Raw genomic sequence first — 27,585 nt, 5'->3', positions numbered from 1 at the left:
CTTGAGTGCTGTTAAAAGGACAAACACAGACTGTTTTTAAAGCTTATTCATAAACTTTCTCATCTCCCATCCCTTGTCAGATACTTTGGAGGTGTGTAGTAGAGGCAGATTTGCTTGCCATACTGCTGCAGTGAAGTCCGCACTTGAAATAATCTGTTCTACTCCAGCCAGAATACTTGTGCAGAAAGCATGCATGGCATTGTTGGCTTCAAAATATATTTCAAAATTTAACATAAAATTGCTGTCACATCAGCTGACTTGTGCAAGATTTGAACCTATATGACAAGTATACTTAACATTTTAAAAAAACTTTTCTCTGGAGTAAATCCATTAAAATTATTTCTTACTGTCTTGTTTTCTCAATTACTCATACTCTAAGCAAAACTTGTGCCAGAACTTACTAGAACTTAGTTACGAATTCTATTTTTGTAGGCAGGAAAGATCTAGTCACATGCCCCCTCCTCCCCTTCCCATTCTCTTACAACGGACAGTTCCTGTGCTGTTCCTGGATGAACAGGAAACAAGTCCCATATGCGAAATGTGCCGACGTCACTCACCTGTCATAAGGTAAGAAATCCATACAACCCACAAATCAGGGATAATAGCACCCACACAACTGAACCTGGAAAAAACATTCACTGAAGCACTGGGCTGGATGAAGCACAGACCCCCAACCCCCTCCCATCTACCTCTTTCCAGCAGACAATGAACTCTTTCATTGAAGCACTGTTGCCTTCCACTGCACATATACCATTCACGTTTAACCAGGGGTATTACAGAGTAAACACATACAGAAAGTGTGCAAAAAATGGAGTTTGAAAAGTGCTTGTAACTGAACTGAGAATTTTCACACTAGCTTTATTAGCAGAAGACACAGTTTTTCTTCTCAATTATGCTAACTATGCAATGACTATAAGGTGTGGGGATTCCTCTCTGTAGAAAGTATAAGAATTTCTGCTAGAAATACAAATTTACCAATACAAGTAAATTACTAAAATGCTCCCTTACATTCACATCAACCTTTTGTAGGCTGCATCACTCCTGTGTAGTGATGCCACTGCTGGCAGTCAATGCAGTGTCAAGTGAAAATGGGAGCACAGGAAGCTGCAAGTGACAAAGTGACAAGAAATCCACTTTCAGTGTTCAGCTGCATAACCCACCAGGAGCACATTCTGAGTTGCAGGTCATCCATAATAAGTTATCTTCTTCTACACAGTATGATCTCCCATGGAGAACTTTCAAGTATTTACAAATACTTTCATAAAAGAGCAAAAGCAGACTTTTTATCAGGCAGGAAACAAAAGGTTCTTTAAAACTGTTTAATTACATATTTCAGGTAAGCACAGACAATACAGGCAGATTTCCCACCACTCAATATTTACATTCTTTTCTCTAGGCTTGAGCTGTTCATTTAGAGTGTTTTTTAATCAACATCCTTGTCAATCACTTGCTGCAAAGAAGGGTGCTGGAAAAGAACTACTGCAGGAAACATTCCATCAAGGCATGATTTTCTGTGGGGCTTTTCTTCTTTAAGAACTACATACTAGTAGTTCAAGATATTTTGGGAAAATCCTGGCATCCAAGATGACCTGAAGAAGGCATTGAAACCAAGCAGTGTGTTGAAGTCCGATAAATAGTTAAATCAATACCAATATGTATCTTGTGGAGCTGAAATTCTCTTTTCACTGGCATTGCCATTGCTGTGTGGCTTCCGTTAGGACAGTTTTACACCAATTTTGTTTTGTTCCTTTTTCATTAGCCTTTGTGCCTCTTTCTCCATTTTCTTTCGCTGTTGTTCTGCTGCTCTTTTTTCCCTTTCTGCTATCTTCTGTTGTCTGTAATTAAAGAAAACATGAATTTCTAAAGAACACACTCTCAATTTTCAGCATGGTTGTACCTTAAGTTCCTGTCAATACACAGGTTATTATAACTAATAAAAACAGAGCATCAGTCTATTGTCATTAGGCTCAGAACAGTCCTTCTTTTACTGTGCTGAAGTCCCTTTTTTCAGATTAATCTAGAATTGTAGAATATTCTGAGTTGGAACCCACAAGGATCATCAAAGTCCAACTCCTGGCCTACACAGGACCATCCCCATGAATCACATCATATGCCTAAGAGTGTTCTTCAAACAATCCTGGCAGGCTTGATGCTGTGACCACTTCCCTGATGAGCCTGTTCCAGTGATCACACTCCAGGTGAAGAACTTTTTCACAATATCCAACCCAATCCAATCTAGTTTTAGGCAGTAATATTTCTTCAATTATTCAGCAATTTAAAAGCCACTAGCTTCTCAAAGATTCAGAGTAAATGAATCAGTGAGAGTACAGGACAGATGTAAGGCCTACAGCAAAACCTAAAAATCTATCTAATACTTTCAGCAGCAGCTCATAAGTTTTAAGGTTTTGCTGGTTTAGGGATTTTTTTGAGATTGTCACCCATTACTGTACCTGATAGCTGACAGAGCTACCTGATAGCTGACAGAGCTGTCAGTCTAGCAATATGCAGAGTAATAATATTTGCCACATTACAGTGGCAGATTTTTATTATTTCCCACATATCTGAACTGATGCAGAAGGGAAGAAGCACTGTGCTTCTTCACCAGCCAATATACAGAGATAGTAAAGTTCCAAAAAGCCACATGGTGTTAATGCTGCTGTTCACGTGCCGTTCTGAAGGGAGGGATCGTGGCAGCTCCTGTTTCTTTCCCCGGGATGACCCGCGGGACATGGAGCTCCTGCGCACAGCAGTGGTTCTGCGCCCTCTACAGTCTGGGAACCTGCACTTGGCTCTGCCCAGAGAGAGACCTTCACCTCGCCTTAGACACAGAGACTGGCCAACAAAAATACCAACAAGAAGTTGTTAGAAACTAAAAATGTGTGAGCTTAACTGCTTCCACTGGGATAAAAACTTTGTTGGTAATATAAAGTCTGAAGTTGTACATAGGTATCTAAAATTTGCAGAAGAAACTAAGTTTCAGCTAAGTTAACTGAAAATGCAGTTTGTCATTCACTAAACCAATTCACCACTGACTGGAAAATTTCAGTGTATCCCAGCCTAGAACCTGTGGAAAATGGGGAAAAAAGAGACTACAGGAACTTCTCAGGCTCTGATAGCCTACTCTTCAGCACTTTCTGCATGCCTTAATTTCAGGGAACATTTGACTTCCTATATGTGCTCATTTCAGCTGTTATGCTTATACATAAACTCACCAGAGAGGCCATAGGATAGAGTCTTCACTGCTAATTAGCAAGACACAGCCCACTTCTGCATAACTGATCAGCACTCCATTACTACACAAAAACTATTCTGGTCTTACTGAGCACTCACAGGTACCAGACACAGCAGGCTAAGGGAGACCCTTACTTTTTCTGCACACTCATTTCATTCTCAAAAAGCACCACTGGAGTACAGTCAGCATTAACACTCCGGAACATTAGAGGACTGTCCTCTATCTGGCAGTCTGAAATATTATACAAGCTTCTTTCAAGTGTTACACTTAGGCATTAAGTCACCAGAGTGGCCACAGGATGTTCAGATCATTTTGCAGATCAAGATGTAGACTCCTATCATTAAGAAGAGACTCCACAGCACTTCCTTACTACACTCTGTTGAAAACAGAGCCAGGCCTGACCAGTACTATGCTTAAGTTTTATGTTAAATGTCAGATGTTAAAGACACCAGTGATGTCTACTACAAGAGAAACTAAACCCAGTCGGGATTTTTCTATCATTTAGTCCTGGCTAAAAATCAGCCAGGACTTGACTCATTTACAGATAAACATTGTTATTTCTGTGTCATGAATAAAACAAAGGTTTTACTTCACCCAGCTGGGATGCAGCTTACATAATGACCAGCTGTATTGAGGTAGCCAGCCATAGCTGGACAAAGTAAGCCACAGACATCTGGAGTTCTAATCATGTTTTATCTGCTGGAAGTATTTAGACACACATCCCTTCTATAACAACTGCAGTTTGATACTTTTTAGTGAGGCCAAAAAGAAATCCTATGAGAAGTCACCAGTTGAGTTGAACCCTTTCAACAGTAAAGATGGTAGGCTGAAATCTTTAGGATAGGTTCAACCAAATATCATGACACTTAGAAAAATTAAAGCTTTTGGGAAGCCCCACTGCTATCACCATGTAAAAGACTGCTCTTCCTAAGTATTCTAGAGCATGAACCTGACAGTTGTCAAACACTATAACTTTGACCATCCTGGAAAAATTCACTGCACAATTTTTACACTCCAAGAATAAACTGGCATATACATACACCAGGTAATTTTTAGTAGCTAATCTATGTATGACAAACTGCTGCTTCAGAAAGCCTGAGTACTACTTTTGATACTCCTAAGACCATTTGTAATGGAATGTGGCAAGGGTTAAATAAATACAATGCAGCCTCTGCAGTAACAAAAGGAGTTGTTTCATTCTCTGTAAAAAACAAACAAACAAAAGAGTGTTTTCATTGTCTTTCATTTAAGTCTCAGTAGACTGCACCCTAGCTATTAAAAATCTTACTGAGTCTATTGATATTCTTTACAGGAAAAAGTACTATCTGTGGAAACAAAACAGCCCAAAAGCACATCTTTCATATCACAAAGCTTGTACTTCAGTACAAAACCTGAAACAGTAATGAAGTTGAAAAAAATAAAGGGGGGGGGGAAAAAAGACAAGCAAGGTATTGACTAGAATGTTCACACAGATACAAAAATATTTGCATTACAACCCTATTCTCACATGTTAAGCTGCTGCAAAACAAGACTGACAGAGATAATAAATTGAATAAATTCTAATTATGATTAGCACAATGAAAATGAGCTGGCAACTTCCCTCTTGTCTTATTCCACAGATAGAAAATGCAAATTTTTCAAAACATTAAAATAAATACTTGATCGGATTCCTCTTTTCTCTTCCCCACAATACTTACTTTCCTTAGAATGATTTTTGACTATATCATATCTTTATTTCGTATTATCACTAGTGGACCACGGAAACCGTGTACTTGTAATTAAGTGAGTAGAATTACAACAGCCTAGGAAGCTAAAGCTATCTGAGGCTGGTTACCTGACAATGTAGCAAGCAATAAAGTTTGATGTAACTGTAAGTCACTACCAGTTCAAATCATTGTGTATGATTAACTTGAACTTTATTTGCATCTCTACTCTCCATACCCCTTTAAAGGAAAGAAAAAAGAACAAACTGAACAGCTGAAGTATTCACACTAACTTTGTGCAAGACTTTGATTTTACATTCAGCCTTATCAACTAGTTTAGTTAAATTAGAAAAGCGTAACTCCTACAAGGATTCCAAGAACATACTTATCATTTCACCTTCTATCCTGAACTATTTCTACCTTAAGCACATGGTTGTGATACTTTTTATAAGGACATCAAGTGGTATTTTACCTAATCAAGTAATGTGATCTGAACATAATAAGTTGTTGGGAGTGGTGAGGCATCATTTTTTTAGCACCTGCATGCTCACGCGTTAATGTACTGTTCTAGTAATTTTTAGATTCCCCTCTACTATCTCATTTATTAAATTAATTAGATCCAAAATGTCTTCTGGTGAGTACCAGTTACACAGAGATTAGATGCATAAAAATAATTTGTCTTAAGAGGTGTTTAACAATTCTTGGCACTTACCACAAAGGTGTCAAATAAACAAATGTGATTCTTTTACATGTAAAACCTTTACATAGTGTTATATTAATTTCAGTTACCTAAGAACTTCTTCTGCCTGCCAAGCAGCATCTTCCTCTTCTTCCCAGGCATTTGTATTTTCTTGCCAAGTATCCAGGTCTCCCAGTTCCGGCTGAAACAAAAGAGAAGTTCTAAGCACATGGAAAAATTAGATAAAACACTTGTGTGTGACTGCCAGAGCAGCTCCTTGATGACAGCAAAGTTTCCTTAACATTTATTTTTAACCTTAATGCTTCAGACTTACAGAAATATTTGAGGTATGACAGTGCTTCTCATCTTATTGTCCATGCTTTTTTTTCCTGCAATAATACTGAGTTTTTTTCAGTTGTCAAAGGGTTTTTTGGACAAAGACAGGAAGGAAGTAGCAGAGTGCATTTTTAGCAAGAGGAAGATAGATTGAGCAGATTATATGGATAGTGTAAAAGATTTCTGGCAGTTGCATGAACAAACCAACACATACATCCACATGTTTTTATGTCCAGTATCAGCTGAGTGACACTTTTACTCACTAAAAGTCCTTTCCTGAACTATTTTCATAAAGGACAGTGCAAGGAGGTGGTATGACCATTCTGTACTGCTTCCTGCCTGTACCTTTTTGTGCACAATGTTTATGAAAAGAGAAACACTGTTAAAAAAGGCAAAGAGCAAGGGAGGGAGAGTAACTCCTGCTAACTGGCCAGGCTGTTAGGCAACTAGACAATTTTTTCAAAGGCTAAGGAGCAAAAATTAGGAGACTGCTACATTACAATCCCTATACAAAAAGGAAGAGAGAAGCAGAAGATTAAAAATGGGTCGAAAACAATAAAGCAAGGGTAACTTAGAGGCTTTCAAAAAAGCTTTCTACTCTTTGGTTGGTAACTTACTGTGTAAAATCCAAAACTTACAGTTCATTGCTTTAGCAGATGTGCAAGCCTTCAAGTATATGGAAGCTTCTTACCTTTTTATCACTGATCTGTCAAGTTTCTCAGCAGAACATATTGGACTACTTCATTCTTCACTCAATTTTAAAACAATTTACATCCCTGACTATTCCAATTACTCCCCACAATGCACACCTTAGGCAGACGATTCCTTCCACTAGAGAATACAATTTAACTGAAAAATACAAGATCAAAACTTAAAGCATACTTACAGATTGGTGAATAAAAGGAATATCTTGTGTGGCTGCTAATCTGCTAGAGAATCCTGTGTTTCCCTCTGGAATCCCAAAATTTAAAGGCTCTCGTTTTTTAATAACTATCTGAAAATATTAAAAAAAATGAACAAAAAATTGGTAGATTAAAGCACTGCAGAGATTCCTTGGTGATCATATAACTCTGTGCCCGTGAAAGTTCAGGTACACAGCATCTCACTGTGTCTTAAACCTGGCCAGGTTCTTAAAGCTGCACAGCCAAATGAACTTGTAAGTAAAAGACTAATGCAAAAGTCAAGAACTCCTCCTACCCCCACAAGCTTTTTCTTTAGTCACATAGAAACCTGTGACTGTATCAAGACAGAGAATGGGCACAAAGAATCACAGATCAAACAGACACATCTCCCAGTACTCATAAAAGCTACCAATTATATGATATATTGCTTGGAGAAATCCTGCTTCTGTGACCTTAAAGGTCACTTTAAGGTACTACTTTTGAGGACAGTACAGTCTGCACAGTTGTACTGCACTGCAATGTCAGCTCTCTCAACCACTCCAATATCTGTGCAGTTCCAATAGCTGCAAATTCTCTGTCAACATTAACCAGTAAAGCTCTGTACTGGTTTGGCTGAAAAGCAGTGCTTTTCCCAAAATAGCTGCCAAGATCCTTTCATATCCTTTTCACTTGTCTTGACCTCAAGTCACAAACTTTGTTTAGCCTACTTCAAGCCTCTTCTGCTTCCCAATGAGGCAGATCCACAGTTCCACTGCTTGTATGCTTGTACCAATGCAAGAAAGGAAACAGGACTAGACAACCTTATTGAGCAGCGACAGACTGTTATTTGACTGAGGTTCTATTTCCAAATACTTCAGCATAGATGAGTGACAACATGAGTAGACTGTACCTCAGATCTCAGGGTTTATATTGAGACATTCAGTGGAAATAAACACAAATTCATACTGAATGGTGTTAATTTGGCCAAGTTAACCGAGATGTTCTTTACAGTGCCTGCAGTCATCTCTAGAGATTTATTTAATATAAACCCAGTGTTTAGCATGGACTCTTCCCTAATTTTGTTCTGAATCTGAAGCTCATTCTATGAGGCAAAAAATGTCAGTAGATATAAAGAAGAAATCTACCTCTCCCTAGCCCTCTTCTATCCTCAGATTCTGGGAGATCAAAATCCTTAGAAGAATTTAGTCCACAGGATACTGCAGATCCTGAATGTACAGAAAGCTGACACCAGAATCACCTCCAGTTCATATGGTCACAGAAAGATTCAGGTTTGAAGGGGCCTCAGGAGGTTTGTAATCCAATCTCCTCCTCAAACCACTGTCACTCTAAGGCTGATGAAAGTACTTTGGGCTTATCCACATGGGGCTAAAAAAATTCCAGAAATGGAGGCTGCACAACTTCTCTGGTAACCTATTCCAGTACTTGTGAGGTTTTTCAAATTGACTCAAAGGCCTGCAAGTACCCGGTTGAAAGATTCGCAGATAGAAACAAAACCTGCAAACACCAGATTTTAATCAGCATTTATTTACACCTTGATGCTCCTGTAGAGATGCCCTCCTGTCTTGTCTCCACAGTAAAAATGGATATTTGAAGAACAAGCTATTTTGAAATATCAGTTGCCTAATTCCAGCCTCCCCAGTATAACTTGGTGAAACAATTAACCATTGTTTTCTGAAACAACAGGGCTGCTCCCTCAGACTTCAATAGAGCAAGACACTGAATGTCTTTGTTCAAATAACGATATGAGCACAAATGACTAGAGGGTTCTCACATTATACTTCCCAGAACTTTTAGAGTATGAAACTATTCATTATTTTCTAATAACATGAACACTACATATGTAAACATGTGATAGCATCACAATTGTTAAGATCTCAAAGGTCTTAACATTCAACAAGATAAACTACACACCAACATCTGTTCTCATTTACCAATAGCACCTTCTGTAAGTTGCCAATTTACTTGCTTTTATTTTAAAGCAGGGAAAACCTTCCATAAGTATAGTTGAAAATGTAATACTTACTTTTTGAGTTTTTCTTATAGTTGGTGCCATATCTTTGAAATAATCAGGTTCCATTTGCTCCAAAGAATTTTGCTGAGCAGCCACATTACCATTGCCACCTTCAATCTTCACACTTGTAGGTGCATCTTCATCCCATGAAGACCAGTCTTCTACTTCAGGCTGAATATAAGAATATGGTACAAATTAATATTACCTGCAGGTAAAAACTTGTCTTTTTATATCTTGCTGAGATATATACTTAATACTGTATCACATATTATTATATCTTTCACATAGATCACATTATATGATATATTTCTTGGATATATACCAATTCAATATTGTAGGACTTCTATAATCACCCTGTTAAGGGATTAAGTCACCTACCACTTTAACAATTACCTGCTTAGGAACAGATGAATAATCCACTGTGGTTGGCAAAGTAATTTGGTCTCCACTTAACTTTCGCCCTCTTCCAGACCTGAAAAAAAAATGTAGGATTCCTCCAAGCTCTGAAAACATGAGCACTAAGTTTAAAAAAAACAAAAAGGGAAGTCTGAGAACAGCACTACTGCAAATAGTCATGGCTAAAACATTTAGTGCTTCAATTACCTTTGTATTAACTACTGCCACTAAAAGTCTGCTAAGCAAAGGAATTTCATCATGATTTGAAAGTTGTGTTCACAAGAATATAAAAGTGCAATTTACTTTTCTAATTGCAGTGAAAAAGACGAGAAATACTTCTAAGAAATAAGAAAATGGACTAACTCTTCTGCATAATTCAGTCACAATTTTTAGATTGTCAGTGCTTATGACGCAAGCACTAGCAATCTATAATTACCAAAGAACCATTTCTACTGTAAAATGAGAAATTTTTCTATTTGTCCTAAATTTTAAGCTGTGTCTAACAAATAGCTTTCTGAGCTGCTTGATTTGAAAGTCCCTCTGAAGTTCTTTTTTCTTCAAAGTCTAAACACAGGTAATACACGATTATGCAAGTTAATAGCTTTAATTTGATTCTTGCTTCTACTCAAAGAATACTGTTTCAACGCATTTCAGCAACCATACAAAATAATTTTAATTGAAAACAACACTAATGCATTGCAAATAAACCACCTAGATATCTACGTCATGATGTACAAAGATCAGAATAATTAAAATATTCTTAGCTGACATTCACTGTATTTTAACACCTTACAACACAACAGAATGCAATTCAGACTCACACTTATATTTTCTACAAAGAATGTAAGCTCCTACAGCAGTCATGTAACTGACCTTATGTAGCTTGGAAAATTTAATGGGTTTTTTCTTACTACTGATGAGAATAAACTAGGAAACTTCAATTTCTAGTTTCCATCCATTAGTTTTAGTATTAAAGAACATACTATCAACTGGTTAGCTGAATTGCTTGTAATATGACTTCTACTGTATGCTAGTGAGTGACTAAAGATTTTTTTTTTACTCTAGACCAATATTTCTCTTTAGAAGAGGTCAGATGTTATAATCTAATTTTCAAGTTTTATATAATTAACTCTTTAATTAACTCCCTTTATAAACTGTTCCTTCAAGCTTGAAAGGAACAGATTTTAGGGGTAAAGGAAGGTGAAAACACTGTTCCCTCAAACACATTAGAGACTTCTGGTTGACAAGATTTACTTGGCATCTCTAAAGGAAATCCAAGCTTGGAAATATCCTCCTTCAGACCTCTACAACATACACATCCTTAATACTATTTACATTTAATACTATTACAAGACCTCACTTCTGCACTGACTTTCTCTCTATGATCTATGAGACAAGCAAGCGGCTTGTAACAAACATTAATCAAGTCAAAATGGTTACATTAACAGGGCTGGAGGTAGGAGGAAAGAGCTTTTGTCACACAACATCAGACAGAATACAGTACACAGAGCAGCACCAAGGAAGATCTCCACAGATCTCCACTTCCTCTAGGAAGGGAACAAGATCCTTATAGGAACAGCTGCTCCACAGCCACCATTAGATACTGAATGCCAAATGCCTCAAGAATTATTGGATTTGTTTCTCCTTACTAATAAGCAGCATTCAGATTTCTCAGTTGGAGATAGAGATTTTAAATGGAAGGAAGTTTCATCTCATTTTATTTCCTGAAAACTGGATTCAGGCAGTCTGTTTTTTATCAAGAAGAGATTTAACTAAGGACTAGTACTATATGTAAGCTCTATGCTGCCTAGAAAGTTGCACAACCTCTACAGGCACTTGTTCAAATGAAAACCTAATGTAAACTATGTAATCTAAGTAAGTACCAGCTCATATCCATTGAATTAAAATGCACATTTAATTAAATCACATTTGCTGATAATTAGGCATAGTTATATGGAGGGGTGCATTACAGGAAAACAAAATCTATCAAACTACACTTTGCAGATGACAGTGAACAGAAGAAACATCTGTACTTGGTGGTCTGAATTAATCTTATCCATTGACTTGCTTATGTGAAAGACTTAATTTTCATTTCTTCAACTAATTGTTATTAAGCAAATAAAGAGTTTTCTACTTTATGTATGCTGAAGCAGTTTCTCAGCTGTTCATTTCAAGATAATATGTCATTCAGAAGTTGGAAAAAAGAATGAAAATACTGTCACTACACTTAGAAAACAATTATCTGCTTATAAAAATATCATTAGAGAAATGAAGGATCTACATAATACAGAAGTTATGATCAACTCAGTGTTTTGACTTCTCTCAGAACTTGAACAGCAAGTATTCTTAATTTAATTTGGAATTCAAATTAAAGAACTAAGGTTGACATCTATATAATTTTATGCAGCATTAAAATATATCTTTTTAATACTTCACTAGATCTGTAAGTGAATTTACCAACAACTCAAGAGCTTCCTCTTATTCTTGGAATAGGTAAAGGTGAATAGGAAATAAATAGTTATTTTGTGTCTACCACATATTCTGCATACACTTTAATCCTCACCGGGAAAGTAGTTGTCATCATACAAAAAAAGAGAATACATTTCTCTAGATTAGTATTTGTTTATGTAAACAACATGCTGCAAAAGTGGCAGGAAGCTCAGTAGTTCCTAAGACAGCACAGTGCCAAGAATTGCCTCAGGTACTCTACTACTGTATTACTGAACTCTAGTACTCCACGTTAACTCTTGAGGGTTTTTAGATTGCTTCTAAGTACTATACTTCAGGATTCACAAGCCTACAACTCAAAAAAACACCACATATGACTTAAGAGTGTAAAAAACAAACCATTATTCATCATTAAAAAGAAAAAAAAAAAAAAAAAAGCCGTTCCCTTGAACTTCAATCACTGTCCTCCAAACTTCTGAAAGAATCTTCAATAGGCAAAACAATCTGAAGTCTCAGGCAACTGTTTTTTGACAAACAGGATGAGAATTGCCTACATTTGTAATGACAGCCTTCAGACTGATGTCAGAGTGGATGCTCCCATTAACTGAATCTCTTAAAACACAAAGTCACTTGCTAAGTACTTTTCAAAAATGTGCAGCACAGCTTTTCTTGAAGTTTGACATGGAATAGTTTTAAAAGCCATTTTTAAACCCTGTCATAGCTGTTTACAAAACCTCATTCAGCTACCATACAACAAAATACACTCACAAATACACTACACAGACTTTTGGAACTCTGAACAAATAGCAAATTAAAGAATTCACTTGATTTAGTTTTCATCTGTGTTGATTGTTTTGCAATTAGTAAAATCAGAGCTGGTAAAAGTGGTGGCTGGGTGCTGGGGGAAGGGCAGAAGTGCAAGAACCTGTAATTGAAATAAAAAAGGTAACCAAATTAAATAAGACTTGTTTACCTGCATATTAACTTTTTAATGAAAGAAAGCACTGCTGCCAGGCAGGTACAGACTTTAAAGAGTCGAAACTGTGTTATGGCCATGGTAAGAAACCCTTCCTGCAAAAGAAAAAAGTTAGATGCAGAGGATTATAAAACTTTATACAGTACTTAAAGCCAATTGCCTTAGTTGCTACTAAGCTAGGAGCAGTCCGTGAAACTGTATTAATGCAAGGAAAGAGTGCAGGTACCTGGAGCAAAGATGCTACCTGCCTACTATGAGGATATTTCACTGATGTAAGTAATACAAGTATCTAATATATATGACCTTTAAAGAAACAGCACAAAATCACAGGTAGAGTCAAAGCTAAAGACACTCTTAAAGAGGAAGTGTAGGTAACCATCTGCAGTGCCTGTGCAGCTGATCTGTCTCAGACACTACCAGTGGCACTGAACATTGGCAGTGCAAAACAGAGTACTCATCAGAGAAAAGCTCTTGCTTGTTTGGGCATATCATGCATATACAAATTATAGATTTAGTCATTAAGTAAAACTCCCAAATTAGCTGTTTAAATTTACCTTCCATTTTGATGGAAATGTATGGTGAGAACACTGCTTATTTTAGAACTAGTCTCACTGAAAAATCATCATCAGAGAAAGAGTGTTCATCTGTGTGAACTACTGCACCAGCTAACCCACAGAGCTACTGATAATTCTCTGCCTGACTGGATCATGATAGCAAACACAGAAAAGAAAAAATTCATCTTTGGCTGAAGCCACTCCTGTTTGTAGCTATTTTTTCAGTGCCAATTTGATAACCTAGAGAATTTATATTTATCATATCACATCATTCCAACACACCACCTTGAATAGCTACAGACTGACTCAGAAAAATCTGCTGGAATTCAAGGATGCCTTTTCTCTTCTATAGGTGAACATTTCAGAGTAAAGAATAAGAGGTTAGGCTTCAGAAATAGCTTTGCATTATAAACATCTACACTTGTAACAACATATTCTGTTGCAAGTTTAACATACCTTCTGGTGAGAGGAGAAGGCAGCCCTGTGACAGTTTCCTCAGGCCATGAGTATTCCATGGAAGGATAGCTTGATTTCAAATATGCTATGGCATTTAAATCACTTTTTATTCCAGGCTTTAAGTTAGGAAGAGTCAGGTAGGTGGATCATTAGGTAGGCTGCTCCAATACTGTCCTGAGGATTTTATTAAAAAGGTACACAATGGGATTTGTGAGCTTCACGGAGCATAAATGTATTTTTATTGGTGCTCATTTGCTAGATAATGTAACTACTATTTAACACTGTAGTAATATAGTACTGGAAATAGTGCTTTACATGTAGTTCAGGACAGGACTTTCTGCTACTGAAAAATCACACAGGAGCTAATAAACAGGCCCTTTTACTATAAATGGAAGGCTTAAGTTAGTAGAAACCACCAAATTACAGACTGCACTATCAAGCTCAGGAGAAAGGCTTCATAGGACATGTGTCACCTCTACTTCAACATTTGTGTTATCATATTTCATTCCATGGGAGACTTAAAAATGTAGAGAACTTTATACAAGGTTGAATTGGCTCTTTATCTAACAGAATTAGAAAGCAGTCAGTTCCCACAAAGAAGCAAGAACAGACATTGTCCAACATATTTAGCTTTTAGTTTAAAAGACTGGACCATTATTCATTTCATATTATGCTCAAGCACTTCCTTACCTTTGGAATGAGCAATTTGACAATATCTAGATTATAGAAGAATGCATCAGTCAAGAATTTGAATGATTAGGAAATAATGGAAGTTAGTGAACGAAAAGTGAACAGTAATAAGATGGAATGTTCTCTATCCTAAAGGTAGAAATTATTGCAAACTACTACTGAATTGGTGAAAGAAAGTGTTATTTTTAGGAAAGGCAGCTAGAAGTTATCTGCCTGGGATGTGAGGCATGAAGAGCATGTGACCTGCTAAAATTATTATAAAGGTACATCTTTTCTGAAAGGAAGCCTGTTTAGAAGCTCACTCCACTCTACCAGAATTCACTCTTTTATCAGCTTGGGGGGCAGGAGGGAAGGAGCAGTACTCAATATTAGCAAGAGTAAAGCACTTTTCCCTCATTCAGGCTATCTAACTGCTACACTGGACAGTACCGACAGACCCGAAACTTAAAAAACTCCTAACTACTGACTGAGAAGGTTGTTTTAGGAAGCCACCAAAAACCTTTGCAAACTCAATATTGTTTATGCCTAAAGTCAAGGAACTAGGAAGATTACTAAGTGCAAAACTAAAACCAGAAAAATGTTTAAGTGTGTCAGTTACCAATACATACATTTATATGTGTACATATAAATGAGCCCAGTTTTAAACTCACCATTTTTCATATATCGAATTGTACACTGTATTGAGTTTTCAATATAAAGTTAAACAATTGGAAAAAAACATAATCCACAAGAACTCTGACTTGTGAAGTCCACAAGAACTAATCACCAAAAGTTAATCCATTTCCCAGGTCATTCCCATATCAGAGTGACTATATTTCCAGTATCACCAGAATGCCCATTTGGCAGAGTTCAACAGCTATCATTATGCCTATGACAATCAGATAACTTGCACCTCTGCACTTTCCATGTGTCAGGCAAAGATTTCAGAGTTACAATGAGACATATGGCCAGTTAACCTATTTGTGATAGAGCCTCATTTCATTTCAGCTGAGCTAGAACTAGGCCCTTCAAAGGCTGGACTTGATGACCTTGGAGGTCTCTTCCAACCTTAGTGACTCTATGATTTAAGATAGTAAGTACTGCTTTGCCCACCTTTTTTCTCAGCATTGATTGCAGTCTTCCCAGTTAAGTTCCCTACACTATAAACTGTCAGATGCACAACCAGAGTTTTGTCAACAATATGCTATCAGCCAGCCATAGTAGTGTTAGCAATCATTTACCTCTAAAAAGAACTTTCCTCAATGTACCTGCTTTTCATACTGCTATTTATGATATGAAACAGTATATATGTATTCATTTAATAAATATTATTTTTATAAATTTATTTAAAACACAATTTTGAACTAATTATTGTCTCAAGGTAAGGAGAAGTCAAGCATTCTCCCCTTTGTCTGAAACAGCACTTGAAACATGTGCATTGTTGCTCTAAGAACAGCACTACCTGAAAAAATAAAGGTTTGCTGAAGGTTTTGAGTTTTGTTTGGTGCCTTTTGGGGTTGGGTTCTTTTGTGCTTGGGAGTTTTTTTATGTTAATTAAATTTCTCAAGGTAAACCATTTTATATTCAGAAGTAGTTGTATGAATACAGATGTACACAGAAACCAAATTTTCCTCAGTTCACTGCAAACTTAATTCATACGATACCATTACACTAAACTTGTGAAGTGAAACAGCTGTTTCATCCTTTTCTTGTCTATCTTTCTCAGACATTGGAAAGAAGCACAGCCATGTACCTTCTCTTTCTCCTGGGAAAAATACTGAGCAGTGTAATGCTAAATGGCAGACCACAACATTCTTTCTCTTCTTAAGCCTTTCCTTGATAAACAATCCCAAAAGGAACCACAACTGTATCTGCAGTCAATTATAACACAGGATGACAGAGACATAATGCAAAGTTGCAGAGCTACAACAAGAATCCTAAAACATTTCTTAACAGATAGAAGCAAATGTGAAATACTGGACTAAAATTCAGAAAATCTGATAAGGATTGTCTGCCAGCCTGGTACATCCTTCTGTGTATCACACCTCATACCTCAGCTTTCCATTTATAAAACAGGATAGATTTCCCCCTCCCACTACTGGAATTGCTTTGTTACATTTATGAGACTTAGGGTCAAATGAACTTCCATTACAACAGATATAAACAAGCAAATAAATCAAGACATTAATCCAAATCAATTTAATACTCAAGGTCAACTCAGCAATTCTGTAACAGACACCAAATTTAGCTGGAGTTTGACTTGTGCATCTCATACTGTCTTCCACTGGTAAAAAATCACAACAGGTGTTCACATGGAACATGAGCCCAGAAAGGACTAAAAGACAAAAGCCACGAGATGTTATACACTTTAGAACCAAGTCAGAAGAATGAGGAAACTCAAACATTTTAGGGACCCATAGAGGAAATAGAATGAAGGGAGGCAAAGTTCAGAATTTTACTGAACATTTTTACTTGGCTTACAGCTTGCAACAGCAGCCTCATTAGAACTCCTGGCACCTCTGACTTCACTGACAGCAGCCAGCACAGTCCACCCTGAGGCGGACTGGTTAATCAACTATGGTGCAATAAACAAGACTCTCACTGTTTATCACTGTACAATAAGCACACTGGCACCTGGAGAAACACTTCCTCTTTCATATCTAACTGTACACACAAATACCATTTAAACAGGATTTCTACAGAGTCAGTTCTAAAGTAAGGTCACTTTGGGGCACTAAAATTACTTTAGAAACTTGTTTCCTGCTAGTGAACTCATCTTTTACTGCCACATCAGCTTTCTTTCACATCAGCTCACTTATAACTCTGGAATGTAAGCATGAACACACCTTGGAATCAGTGATTTTAGCCCATATTAAACGCAGCTAGATAAATAACCAGACGATAATGCTTAAAATAACTTGTCCGATAGTGAAAGGCTCCCCTCCAATTTACATAAGGAGACACCAAAACCACTTCACCCTCCTAAAGCAAAACAAGAAATTAATTTCCTAGTACTAAAGACTAACACGGCCTTGAGTGTTTACATTTTTCAGCACCAAAAATCCATTCAGTAGTGCTTTTGTTGTCACTAGAACAGCTGCCAATACCCTAGCAAAGTTTCAGTGGTAAGGACAGACTTTCTTAAAAGGGGATCCTGTATGAAGTTCTAGTAGAATTGCCACATCAAAGATCAGAAGTAGGTTTATAGGGAGATGGAATTTTATTAAGATTAGTAGATACAGACAAAAAACCCGTTTTCAAGCACATAAACCCTCTTCCAAATCATGTATGTTACAAGAAGTATAAATACACTTTGAATTTTAAAAAAGACAACATAATGATTCAAGAACAGTTTTCAATCAGGTACTGAAAGACAAAACCAGCACTTCCTGCATTTCAAAGACAGCAACCATGACTCTGTAGCCTACTAAAGAGGTTCCACTGCCCTCTTCCCAGTTGATTTGTTTAAGTCTCTTGGTTTTTTCATCACTTTACACAGAAACATAATATTGGGAACACATGTGGAGGGAAAAAATTCTATCGTGACCACTGAGTTTGATAAATAGATACATTAAGTAGCAGCATGACTGAACCCTAAAGCCATGCTATTATGGCATTAGGGAGAGAAGCACAATGAAAAGGGAAGATCAGGGGGCATCTCCTCTTTCTAACTGTAGGTGACTGTGGGATGTTTGCAAAGGTACTGTAGTTTCAACACTGATGTTCCAACTTTCAGTGCAAATACCCTAACTAGACAGTTGAAGTAGGTGGGACAGAAGACAGCTCACTCATATTAATCCCAGGCAGAGTAAAGTCATCCAAGGCACTCAAATCCAGAAAGAGATACTATTGAAAGCTGCAGAAGATAATGAAAGTCAAGACAGAATGTCTGTCTCTCTATAAATTGGTGACTGCTGGCAATTCCTGAGTTATTTCTAGACACTAAATACTCTGATATACAACATACACAGTTTCAACTCTTTTTTAAACATGTTACTCCTGGAGTCATAAAACTTCTACATTAATACCACCACATCTCACCCCTTCGTCTCCAAGAAACTGAATATAGCTGCAATCTCACTAATGTGAACTCCTGAAGCTGTCTTGAATTACAATAAATTCTACTCTTCAAGGTAATATTAGCTAAGATAGAAAGTTTATGCCTACCGAATGATCAGTTACTCTGTGACAGTTCCTTAGCTATATATGCCACTGTCTTGTGAAAACCAGCATACAGAACACAGCTTGAAGTAATGCAATCTTGCGAGACCACAGTGCAACTTCATTCACTTCATAACTTTGCAACAAGTCTTTTACATAATGCACTAATTCACGTAACTCACTTCACAAAACTGAAGTTCTCAGACATAGAACCAGAGTTTAAGAGACCCCAGTTCTGTTCCACTCCTTATTTGCCATCCTGGACCTAAGTTTTCTGTAAGTACATGGAATGCTAGAGACAACAAATTAACACACTCATTGTTACTACGACAAAATCATCTTGCAATGCCTGTCTTAACGAGAACCAGCTATTTACAAACAATGAAACTACAAGACAGCCTAAAGAAGTCTCTGCAGTGCACATGTGTAATTCCATAGAGCTATAAAGCAGCAAGCTATGCCATTTTTCATTAGAGATGCAACTCCGGCATTTACACTGTGAATTCATGACCAAATAGCAGCACCCTACCATTCTACTGACCAGCCAAGTCTTGAATATTATTAGAGACAGCACTGAAGCCAAATATTAGCACTTAATTTTTCTGTGAGCTGTTAGAGATTCTCAAGTATTTAAAAGCGTGCTAAGGAATTTTCACTCTATGTATTATTAAATTTGCCCGTCGGCGTAAACAGTAGGTAACCCCAAGCAATACCGTCCCGCCACGAGTTCTGACAGGCCATGTACCCTCGCCCCTTCCCATAGGGTGCGAAGCCCCTCAGTTCCCAAACGCTGCCTATCTACTGGTCCGCCACATCACGTTCTCCGCAACCCATGAGATGTCCCCCACTTCGCCCCGGAAGAGGCGCCGACCGGTCGGGCAGAGGCCGCGGGCCTGGCGCTCCCGGGCCGGCCAAGCAGCCCCGCCGCTGGGCGAAGGCCGCGGGGCCGGAGCGCCCCGAGCTCGGGGCAGAGCGGGGCGGCGGCGCTGCCGCGGGAGAACCGCGCGGGCAGCTCTGCCCCGGGAGGGAAGGCGCCGAGACCGGGCCCCTGCCCCAGCAAGGCGGAACCGGCACCCGGCGGCGTAGGAACCGACCCTTCCTGCTCACCTGCCCCGGGGGAGAGGCCTCGCCTGGGGTCGCGGGGCTCCAGGGGCCGAGGCGGCCGCTCCCGCAGCCTGCGGCCGCCCCTCATCCAGAGCCGGGCCCGCGCCGCTCCGCCACCGCCTCGCGCGCCGCCATCTCGGCCCCGTCACCCGGGAGACACGCCCGCCCCTTCCGGCCGCCCCTCATCCAGCGCTCCGCCCCGGCCACCCCTCATCCAGCGCTCCGCTCCGACCGCCCCGCTCGGGCCGTGGGCGCCCGGCGCCGTCCGAGCGCTTGGGGCTGGGGCTGGGGCACAGCCGTGCTAGGCTGCCCGCGGCCCGCCCCGCCCGCCAGCGGTCCGCGACCTCCCCCGCCCGCCTTCCTCCCGCCCCCGCAGTGGCTGGGGGGTCTGAGCCGGCTCTTTGGCCTTCCGGGGATCTGCGGGAAAAAGGAGTTGGACTGCAACCCTGTCGAGTTGCTGCACACGTGGCAGTAAGGTGTTCCTCTGTGGTCGATAGGATGCTGAGCTGTAAATTTGGATGTTGCTGAAAAGCACACATTGCTTAAAGTCGCTTCTTGCAGGTGCTACCCCAGTGTCCCAGTTTGTTCACCACCTGCTTGTCCATTTTAATGGCTGGTTAAGTTATGTTAAGGTTAATGTTAAGGCATTCCAGGGCTCTGTCTAAACCTCCAGTTGTGTTACACTTGGTAGGTGAAGTAGAGGGGATTTTTGTCTCTTTCTCCCATGGAAATCTAGTCAGTTCTAAAACAGCAATAATACAGCACTCCTTTCAACTCAACTCCAAGCTGTAGCACTCAGTTCTTTGTGTGGTCTTTAAATATCTTCCAATAAAGACTTCCTGCTATGGGATTTACTCGGCTGCTGTGTTCCTTATGTGTGTTGGGCAGTGAGGAGATGGATGAAGGATGATGGCTGTTAGGAGGCCCTGGTATCAGAGTTCCTTCATTTCCCTTTTCCCATGCCCCAACAGACACCGTGACTGCATTTCCACAACTCTTCATCAGGAAACAGGCCCCAAAGGGACAAGGAGCCAAACATGATATATCTGACCATGGGGCAAGGACCCTGCCAGCGAGGACACGAGCAGGGTGATCTGGGGACAGCTCAGAGTCCAGACTACCAGGCAGGTTTCTGGTGATGAGGCAGATCTAAGGACAAACCAATGAGTCTGCACTGGTCCAAGATCAGTAGAGAACATTGCAAGTCAGGACAGGATTGTGGCTGTTATGTTTGCCCAATTATCCAATCACAAAAAAACCCAAACAAAATTAAATGTAGCAGCAATTTTAATTAAGTATAAAATATATAAAATTGAATACACTCACAATATTGACAATATAATTTGGTTGAAATGAGGAATAATTTGGTTCTGATAATAATGCATAAGCAAACAAAACAAAACAAAAAACCCACGCATACGTGCGGGGTACAGAGCGCAGGGCTTTTGGACCCCCGCTATCTCACGTACAAGGTTATCAAGCTACAATTCCCCTTTTTATGCTGTATGTCATCACCATCTTGTCCCATTTTCAATTTGTCACACTTGTATCTCCACCCTCATCATCACCCTCATCACGCATGCTCCACCATCCTTTTAGGTGGTCGCACCACTCTTTGGTGGTCGTCTGAAGAAGGCCTCTCCTGTTCCTCAGGTGTCCTTTATTTCACCTTTTGGATTACACAGGCACACCAACCTGGCCTGTGTGTGGCTGTTACATTAATGAAAATATGGTGGAAATTGGCTGACCTCTAATGGAAAATAAATCTTATCTAAAAACATAGTTATGCAGTTTCAAAATTAGTAGTAATATAAAAATATCTTAATTTTTAAAAGCAATGTTCACCGGGGTATATTCTTCATTGTTCAAAAATGTCATAAGCCCCCAGCTGTGATGTTTTAAACTTGGATTCCTTTGGCTCTGTTAATTTTTCTAAAGAGTTCTCCTATAGTCTTGGGTATTTCATTGCCATATTGAATGCAGTACTGCTACAGTAAACTAATCAAGTTTGTTGGAGAACTATATATTTTTAATATCTTTTACAGATATTAAGACTTAAACATGTTAAACCACATTACCTGACAATTTGCAAGAGTGCTAATGTCACTTCTTTTACATCTATGGCAATTTCTCTCCCTTCAAAGTTTGATAGTTCCATTATCCTGATATATTCATGTCTACTTAATAAACTCATTCTATCTAAAAGTGATACAATCCTTTTTTCCATATGAATTCTCCTTCCTAAGGGATACTCTCTTCATTTTTTTTGTTTGTTCTCTCAAGTGGTTTATTAAAGCTACAAATAGCTTTTTAACTAAGAGTACCTTTCCTCAATCACACTCCTGATGCATTTTGTAGTAATTCAAGTTTTACATTCACGGAATAAATTTTACCTTCAACAAGTGTTTGATTCTGGTAAAAGTAGAATTTTCATAGTTCTGGCCACAGAAAAAAATGCAGATTTTTACTGTAAAATTCAGAAGTAATTTTATACACTGCTGCTACAAATTCAATCATTAAAATGTCTTGAGACTCCAGATGAGAAGAGGCAGTTCCATTGTTTGATACATTTTCCATTCCTTTGTAGTATTCCTGAGCACATATTTGGTGTAATATCTAAGTATTGTCCAAATAATTTGCCTAAGTTTAGACAAAAGTGTATCCTAGCCTGGGTGAAAATATGACCAAAGTAGCCAAGTAGTCAGTCACAAAAGCCCCTTTTCTTCTCTAAAGGTGTTTCTGGCTGAAACTGTACTCCTCTGCCTCTGCTGTCATATCTTAAATTCCTTCCCTTATTACCACTCAAGCTTGATATACCCTGTAGAGGAAAATTCCAGACCAGTGATCTTCTGGTAAGAGACCTTTATAAGAAAATTCAACAAACTGACTTTCAGCGAGCATATAATGTATAAAAATAATATTTGTTACTTTGAAATGGAGCACATTCCAAGCAGCTTTTTTGGAAGCAGTGGCCAAAAGAGGCCAAAGAGCAGCAGTGACTGTCTAGGTCTCCCCGAGCTCAGGCAACGGTGTAGGTCTGGTCTTCTGCTGGACTGAGCAGTTTTGTTGCACCACTAGAATGTCTCAGGGATTCTCTCTCCTTTGAGGCACTGACCTTCCCACTGGAGCCTGGCCAGCTGACAGGATGTTTTACAAGGCAGAATCCCCAGTCAGCCTAGAGGAATACCCACCCCATGTTGAAACAGGCAGGCTGGTTTTTTTCAGTGTTGTAAGAACTTAGAGGTGATAAGGAATGTGTGATTTTTAGCCTAGTGCTGAGTAATTTCCTGAAGAAATTATCCTGGGTTCTCCTGTCCTTCTGCTGAGATGTTTCTGTATTTAATATGATGAGTTAATATGCAGAATAGATGGTAGGAGTGGTACCAAAATCCCGTTTTCTTTGTCCCTGCACTATTACTCATATTTCTCAACTCAAAATTCAGTAGAGGATAATGGGACCTCTTTTTTTATGCACCCAATTTATCACTTCATCACTAACAGAAAATCTTCCTTCCATCCTGTCATAGGTAGCCATTAAGTAATCTTGACTTACACACACAGCCTGCCTCTTGTTCTTATAAGGAAAAAAAAATGCATTAAGTTGAAGTTTTCAGAAACTGGATCCTAGGCACCATGTTAGCATTTGAATTCAAATCCTCTGAATACTTGAGTATCTAGCATGTTGCTTTATAAAAATATTTATTTACATGGGGGTGTGTGTGTGCACGCATGCCTGCAATTGTATTAGTTGCAAGAAAACAGGAGAGAGAGGGCATAGCATGCAAACAGAACATCATGAAATTTTATTGGAAAAAGCATTTAGGAAAGCAAATTATTTTCTTTCAAGGGTTGATTTTGGTTGTTGCTTGGTTGGTTGGTTGGTTACTTGGTTGGTATTTGAGGGGAGAGAATAATGAAGCTGTTCTTTGTTTCTTCATATTTCAGCATTTGTTAGAGGAATTTCTACAAATTAGGAAATGCAGGTTCCTTTAATTCATGTCCTTTGCCAGATCAAATGGTCTAATTTCAAGCAGGAATACTCTGAAGTTAGGAAAAGAACTTGATAGAAAAATATTAATAATGAGTCCTTGCTTTTCCCATTTTAAAACAAATCAGTTCAGCAAAAAAGACCTATGGTGTAGCCCAAAAACTTCAACTTGCATTCTTGTTTGAACAGCAGTGTGCCAAGACCAAATGGCCATTGGAAATGTTGAGTTCCCAAAATTAGTCAAAAAAAATGACAGCTTCAGACAAACCTTACTGTCTCAGTAAAATTTGGACTGGGAAACTAGATCCCAGTTTTGATGAGGGAAAAACCCAACAGCTCATTTTGAATATAACTGTGTAACCTCATGTACCTACAATCTTAAGGAGAGAGCAACCAAAGAAGAGCTATGAGGAAGTAAAATAAATACCTTTTTTCATTCATTATACAACTTCCTCATATGAGGGAAAGAGCAGGGGCAGACACTGATCACTTCTCTATGGTGACCAGTGACAGGACCTGGGGGAATGGCCTGAAGCTGTGTCAGGTGAGGTTTAGGCCGGACATCAGGGAAAGGTTCTTCACCCAGGGAGTGGCTGGGCACTGGAACAGGATCCCCAGGGAAGTGGTCACAGCACCACTGACGGAGTTCATTTGTCCCACAGTCTCAGACACGTGGTGTGATTCTTGGCAATGGTCCTGTGTAGGGCTAGGATTTTGACTTGATGATCCGTGTGGATCTCTTCCAACTCAGCTTAACTTGTGATTATCAAGTTTTCCTGTTCACTTCATGATACTGAGGAAGCATTTTAATTTATATTTATCATTACAGCAGTCAGTAGGCTGAAACCAGGCTTAGATCACACTCTTTTTGATCTTCATTCAATAAAGGAAGAACAGTCCTCTTCTGACTTTTGACTATTTCATTAAACTCCTCCTGCAAAATATGCATCAACAGATATTTTGAAATGTAAGCTGAACAACTCAAATATTAGCAAATTGATCCAGGCTTTTGGCAGAAACTTAGCTCAGAATGAGATGTGCATGAAAATGTTAACAGATTAGCTAGAGACAGCATTTTTCAATCCAGTTTACAAAAAAAAAAGATTTTTTAATGCTTAACTTTTACTGCCTCTTCCATTGTAGCTTCCAAGGACAATGCCTTCCACCCAGCTACGCCTTGTTTGGGGGCTAACAACTTATGCTTATGTTCAACTAAAGCAGCATTTCTCTTTGTGGAAAACGTTTCTTCTTTCCTTTTTCTTCTGGAAGAAACTGAACAACTTCTGCCAGTTACAGTACTCACCTATTTATGCTCCCTGGATTTCAAGAAAGTTTGATTAACTCAGGAAAGCATTGAAAAATGGAGGCTCCACCATACTTCTTTGTCACCATGATATTTTCTAAAAAATCCCTTCACCAGGATTTCTTTTCCTGGGAAGTTAAGAAGCCTCAGAGAAAAATCTAAATAATAATTATCTGATTCTCTTCTCCTGTGTTTGCTGCTTTGGAATGTGGTCTGGAGATTGTTTACCAACAGGTGCATGTTTGATTGGTTCCATGTGAACTGTGTTGACTTAATGACCAATCACCATCCAGCTGTGTCATGGCTCTGAGGAGTCACGAGTTTTTATTATTCATTCTTGTTAAGCCTTCTGTCTGTATCATTATCTCTATTTCTTTAGTGTCGTTTTAGTATAGTATTCTTCTAATATAATATAATATGATATAATAAATCAGCCTTCTGAGAACACAGAGTCAGATTCTCATCTCTTCCCTCATGTGGGGACCCTCACAAAGACCACACTTCTTCACTGTTTGTTCTAGTGATTAACCAGTTGTTCTTTTAAATCTGGATTTTGACTTCTATTTCCATGCACTCTTTAATCCTTTCTCAGTTAAAGTTTCTTTTGTTTCCTTCTTTCTCCCTGAGAAGATTATGATACATCACAACCAAATTTTGTGTCAGATTTCTTTTCAATAGGATAACACTGGGACATTTTTCAAGCTTAGCCAGCAAAGCTACCCCTTGATAATTCCATTTTCTCTTTCAGTGCTCCATTTTTTCCTACTTCCTTTCAAAATTGCAAGCTGAGCATCAACCTCACCAATGCAGCATACAAAGCTAGGATCAGTGTTGTGCTCATCTCTGCTCATATGTATTCAAAAAACCCTTGGAAGCAGATACAGAGTTTTTCCCTGCTATTTCCAGTGTCATTGCACTCCAGGGAGTTGTGTTGCTTTTGCCCTGAGCACTAGATGCAAAAGCCCAACGCTGTGCTGACTTTGTACGCAGGCAGTGGATGAGAGCCAGCAAGCAGAAGAGGCCAGCTTGCTCTGTGTTCACCCTCAGGCTGCCAAACACAGATTTGATCAACATCAACTTTATATCTTACCTCAGGATCACTGACTGAAAGAATGGATACCTCTTCCTAGTGACTCAAACAAACAGAAATTAGCGGAGTTCTTAGAGGGACTTTTTTATGATCTGTTACTAAATCACTAGTCAAAAGCTAAACATAAAAAAACATTTTTAAGAATAATACTGTTCAAATGGAAAGCATCACGGTAAATATGAAATATAAAGTGAGATAAGGATTTTTGTTATTCCAAGCAGAATACCAATTAACCTATTTATTACACCAAAGTGGTGAAATATAAATTATTTATGAGGAAAGGAATTTGTTTTTCCTCATTTTGAGCCCCAGTCATTACACATTTGGCTCTGGAGCCACAGCTGTTTCTTTTTTGGAAAATGAATAGCTGAGAAAAACAGGCCAAGTAGAACACAACTCTGATTTCAATTGCAAATACTTAGAAATTTAAATAAACCCAAAAAGACCCAGCAGGTAGAAACACTCGATATTTTTCATTGCTCTGGTGAAAACTCAATGACTAAGTTAAAACCAAACTCTCAAGGTGCCATAATTGCTACAATTAAACATATTCCATGAGATAATGGCATAGATGAGACAGTGCAGCGTTGTCATCTGAAAGGACCCTCCAGAGAGAAATGAGAAACAGCAAATATTTTGTAATAGCACTGGTGGCATCTTACTGGATTTAAACAGACTTTAGATGTACTTGTTCTCCAAGTGATAAAGGGCCATACTGAAATATTATGGCAGTAAACAAGAATGAAGAAGGAATGAGGAAAAAGAAGATAAATAGTACCACCTCCCCCCCAAAAAAAATTGGAAAAACCTATGATAGCAAAATCATTCTATCTAAGATGTTTGACATCCCAGCAGAAATTATTGGTGATGTCATTGGTTTGTAGCATTTTTTGACTGACTATGTCAATATAGAGAAGTTTTCATGGGAGAATAATTATCAAACAAATTAGAATCAAACAAATTTCACCTCATTGTGCATTTCAGACCCCTCAGGACCTGCCTGAGGGATAGGCTAAGCTGTCTTTTTTCTATTGGCCTTTTATTGACAGCAGCAGGACTACTCAATTTGCTGTCACATAAAATTTGGATTAGTGCACATCCAGAGCTTTACCAATTTATTCTATCTGTTATCAAACCCATTATTTCCATGTCTGTTTGTAAGCTGTTTTATTTTTTGCAGACTTGTCTACAAAAAGATTAAGCTGAACCAGCTACTGGAATGTATATGCACTGGGCCAGCCAAAAGAAATTTATTCCCACAGTTGAGGTAATTCCGATTCTGAATTCTCACTTCATGGCTGTTTAGTTCTGGGTTTGTAAGTGCATTTCATGACATTGAAAATGTGGAAATTTTGGAGAAAAATTAGCTAATGCATCTCTCTGCCTGTATATGCTAGAGCTATAGATCCTTTAAAAACACAAATTATTGTATTTTTCAGTGTGGGAAACAAAACCTCAACAGGACAATGCTCTGACTGAATCCTAAATGTTACTGTTTTCAATACTCAAACAAGTAGAAACTGAGACTGTGCAGGAAACAGTTTGCAAAACAAGCCAGCCTATGCATCTGAGAATAA

The 27,585-nt window shown here is 38.6% G+C and overlaps 2 protein-coding genes across 3 annotated transcripts; one reads left to right on the top strand and one right to left on the bottom strand.

Moving 5' to 3' along the window:
* Nucleotides 1–1,304: 1,304 nt before the first annotated feature.
* Nucleotides 1,305–19,794, bottom strand: EBAG9 (estrogen receptor binding site associated antigen 9). Of its 2 annotated transcripts, XM_038127655.1 has the most exons (8): nt 19,631–19,779; nt 13,694–13,867; nt 12,681–12,778; nt 9,257–9,335; nt 8,876–9,034; nt 6,837–6,944; nt 5,725–5,816; nt 1,305–1,835 (listed from the first exon to the last, which is right to left on the bottom strand). In XM_038127655.1, exons 3-8 carry the CDS (start codon nt 12,761–12,763, stop codon nt 1,715–1,717), a joined length of 642 nt encoding a protein of 213 aa, XP_037983583.1. In that variant the 5' UTR covers nt 12,764–12,778; nt 13,694–13,867; nt 19,631–19,779; the 3' UTR covers nt 1,305–1,714. The 2 variants fall into 2 exon arrangements, with proteins under 2 accessions (XP_037983583.1, XP_037983582.1); XM_038127654.1 differs by lacking the exon at nt 13,694–13,867 and having other exon boundaries at nt 1,306–1,835; nt 19,631–19,794.
* LOC119696975 (translation initiation factor IF-2-like) lies at nt 18,051–24,956 on the top strand. Its single transcript, XM_038126936.1, has 3 exons — nt 18,051–18,062; nt 19,610–20,098; nt 24,759–24,956. The coding sequence occupies exons 1-3, from the start codon at nt 18,051–18,053 to the stop codon at nt 24,954–24,956; spliced, it is 699 nt and encodes a 232-aa protein (XP_037982864.1).
* The last annotated feature ends 2,629 nt before the right edge of the window (nt 24,957–27,585 follow it).

Source organism: Motacilla alba, chromosome 2 (genome assembly GCF_015832195.1).
Source record: "Motacilla alba alba isolate MOTALB_02 chromosome 2, Motacilla_alba_V1.0_pri, whole genome shotgun sequence".
Taxonomy (NCBI): domain Eukaryota; kingdom Metazoa; phylum Chordata; class Aves; order Passeriformes; family Motacillidae; genus Motacilla; species Motacilla alba.
This window is presented reverse-complemented; position numbering and strand designations above follow the sequence as displayed.

Bases quoted from the DNA above. Each gene is read 5' to 3' on its own strand.
- EBAG9 (XM_038127654.1), bottom strand. From the start codon at position 12,763: ATGGCCATAACACAGTTTCGACTCTTTAAAGTCTGTACCTGCCTGGCA. The intron at 9,336-12,680 runs GTAAACAAGTCT...TTTTTTTTTCAG, and splicing joins ATTAAAAAGTTAATATGCAG to GTCTGGAAGAGGGCGAAAGT. The intron at 6,945-8,875 runs GTAAGTATTACA...TAATATTTTCAG, and splicing joins CTATAAGAAAAACTCAAAAA to ATAGTTATTAAAAAACGAGA.
- LOC119696975 (XM_038126936.1), top strand. The intron at 20,099-24,758 runs GTAAGGTGTTCC...CTTCCATTGTAG, and splicing joins GAGTTGCTGCACACGTGGCA to CTTCCAAGGACAATGCCTTC.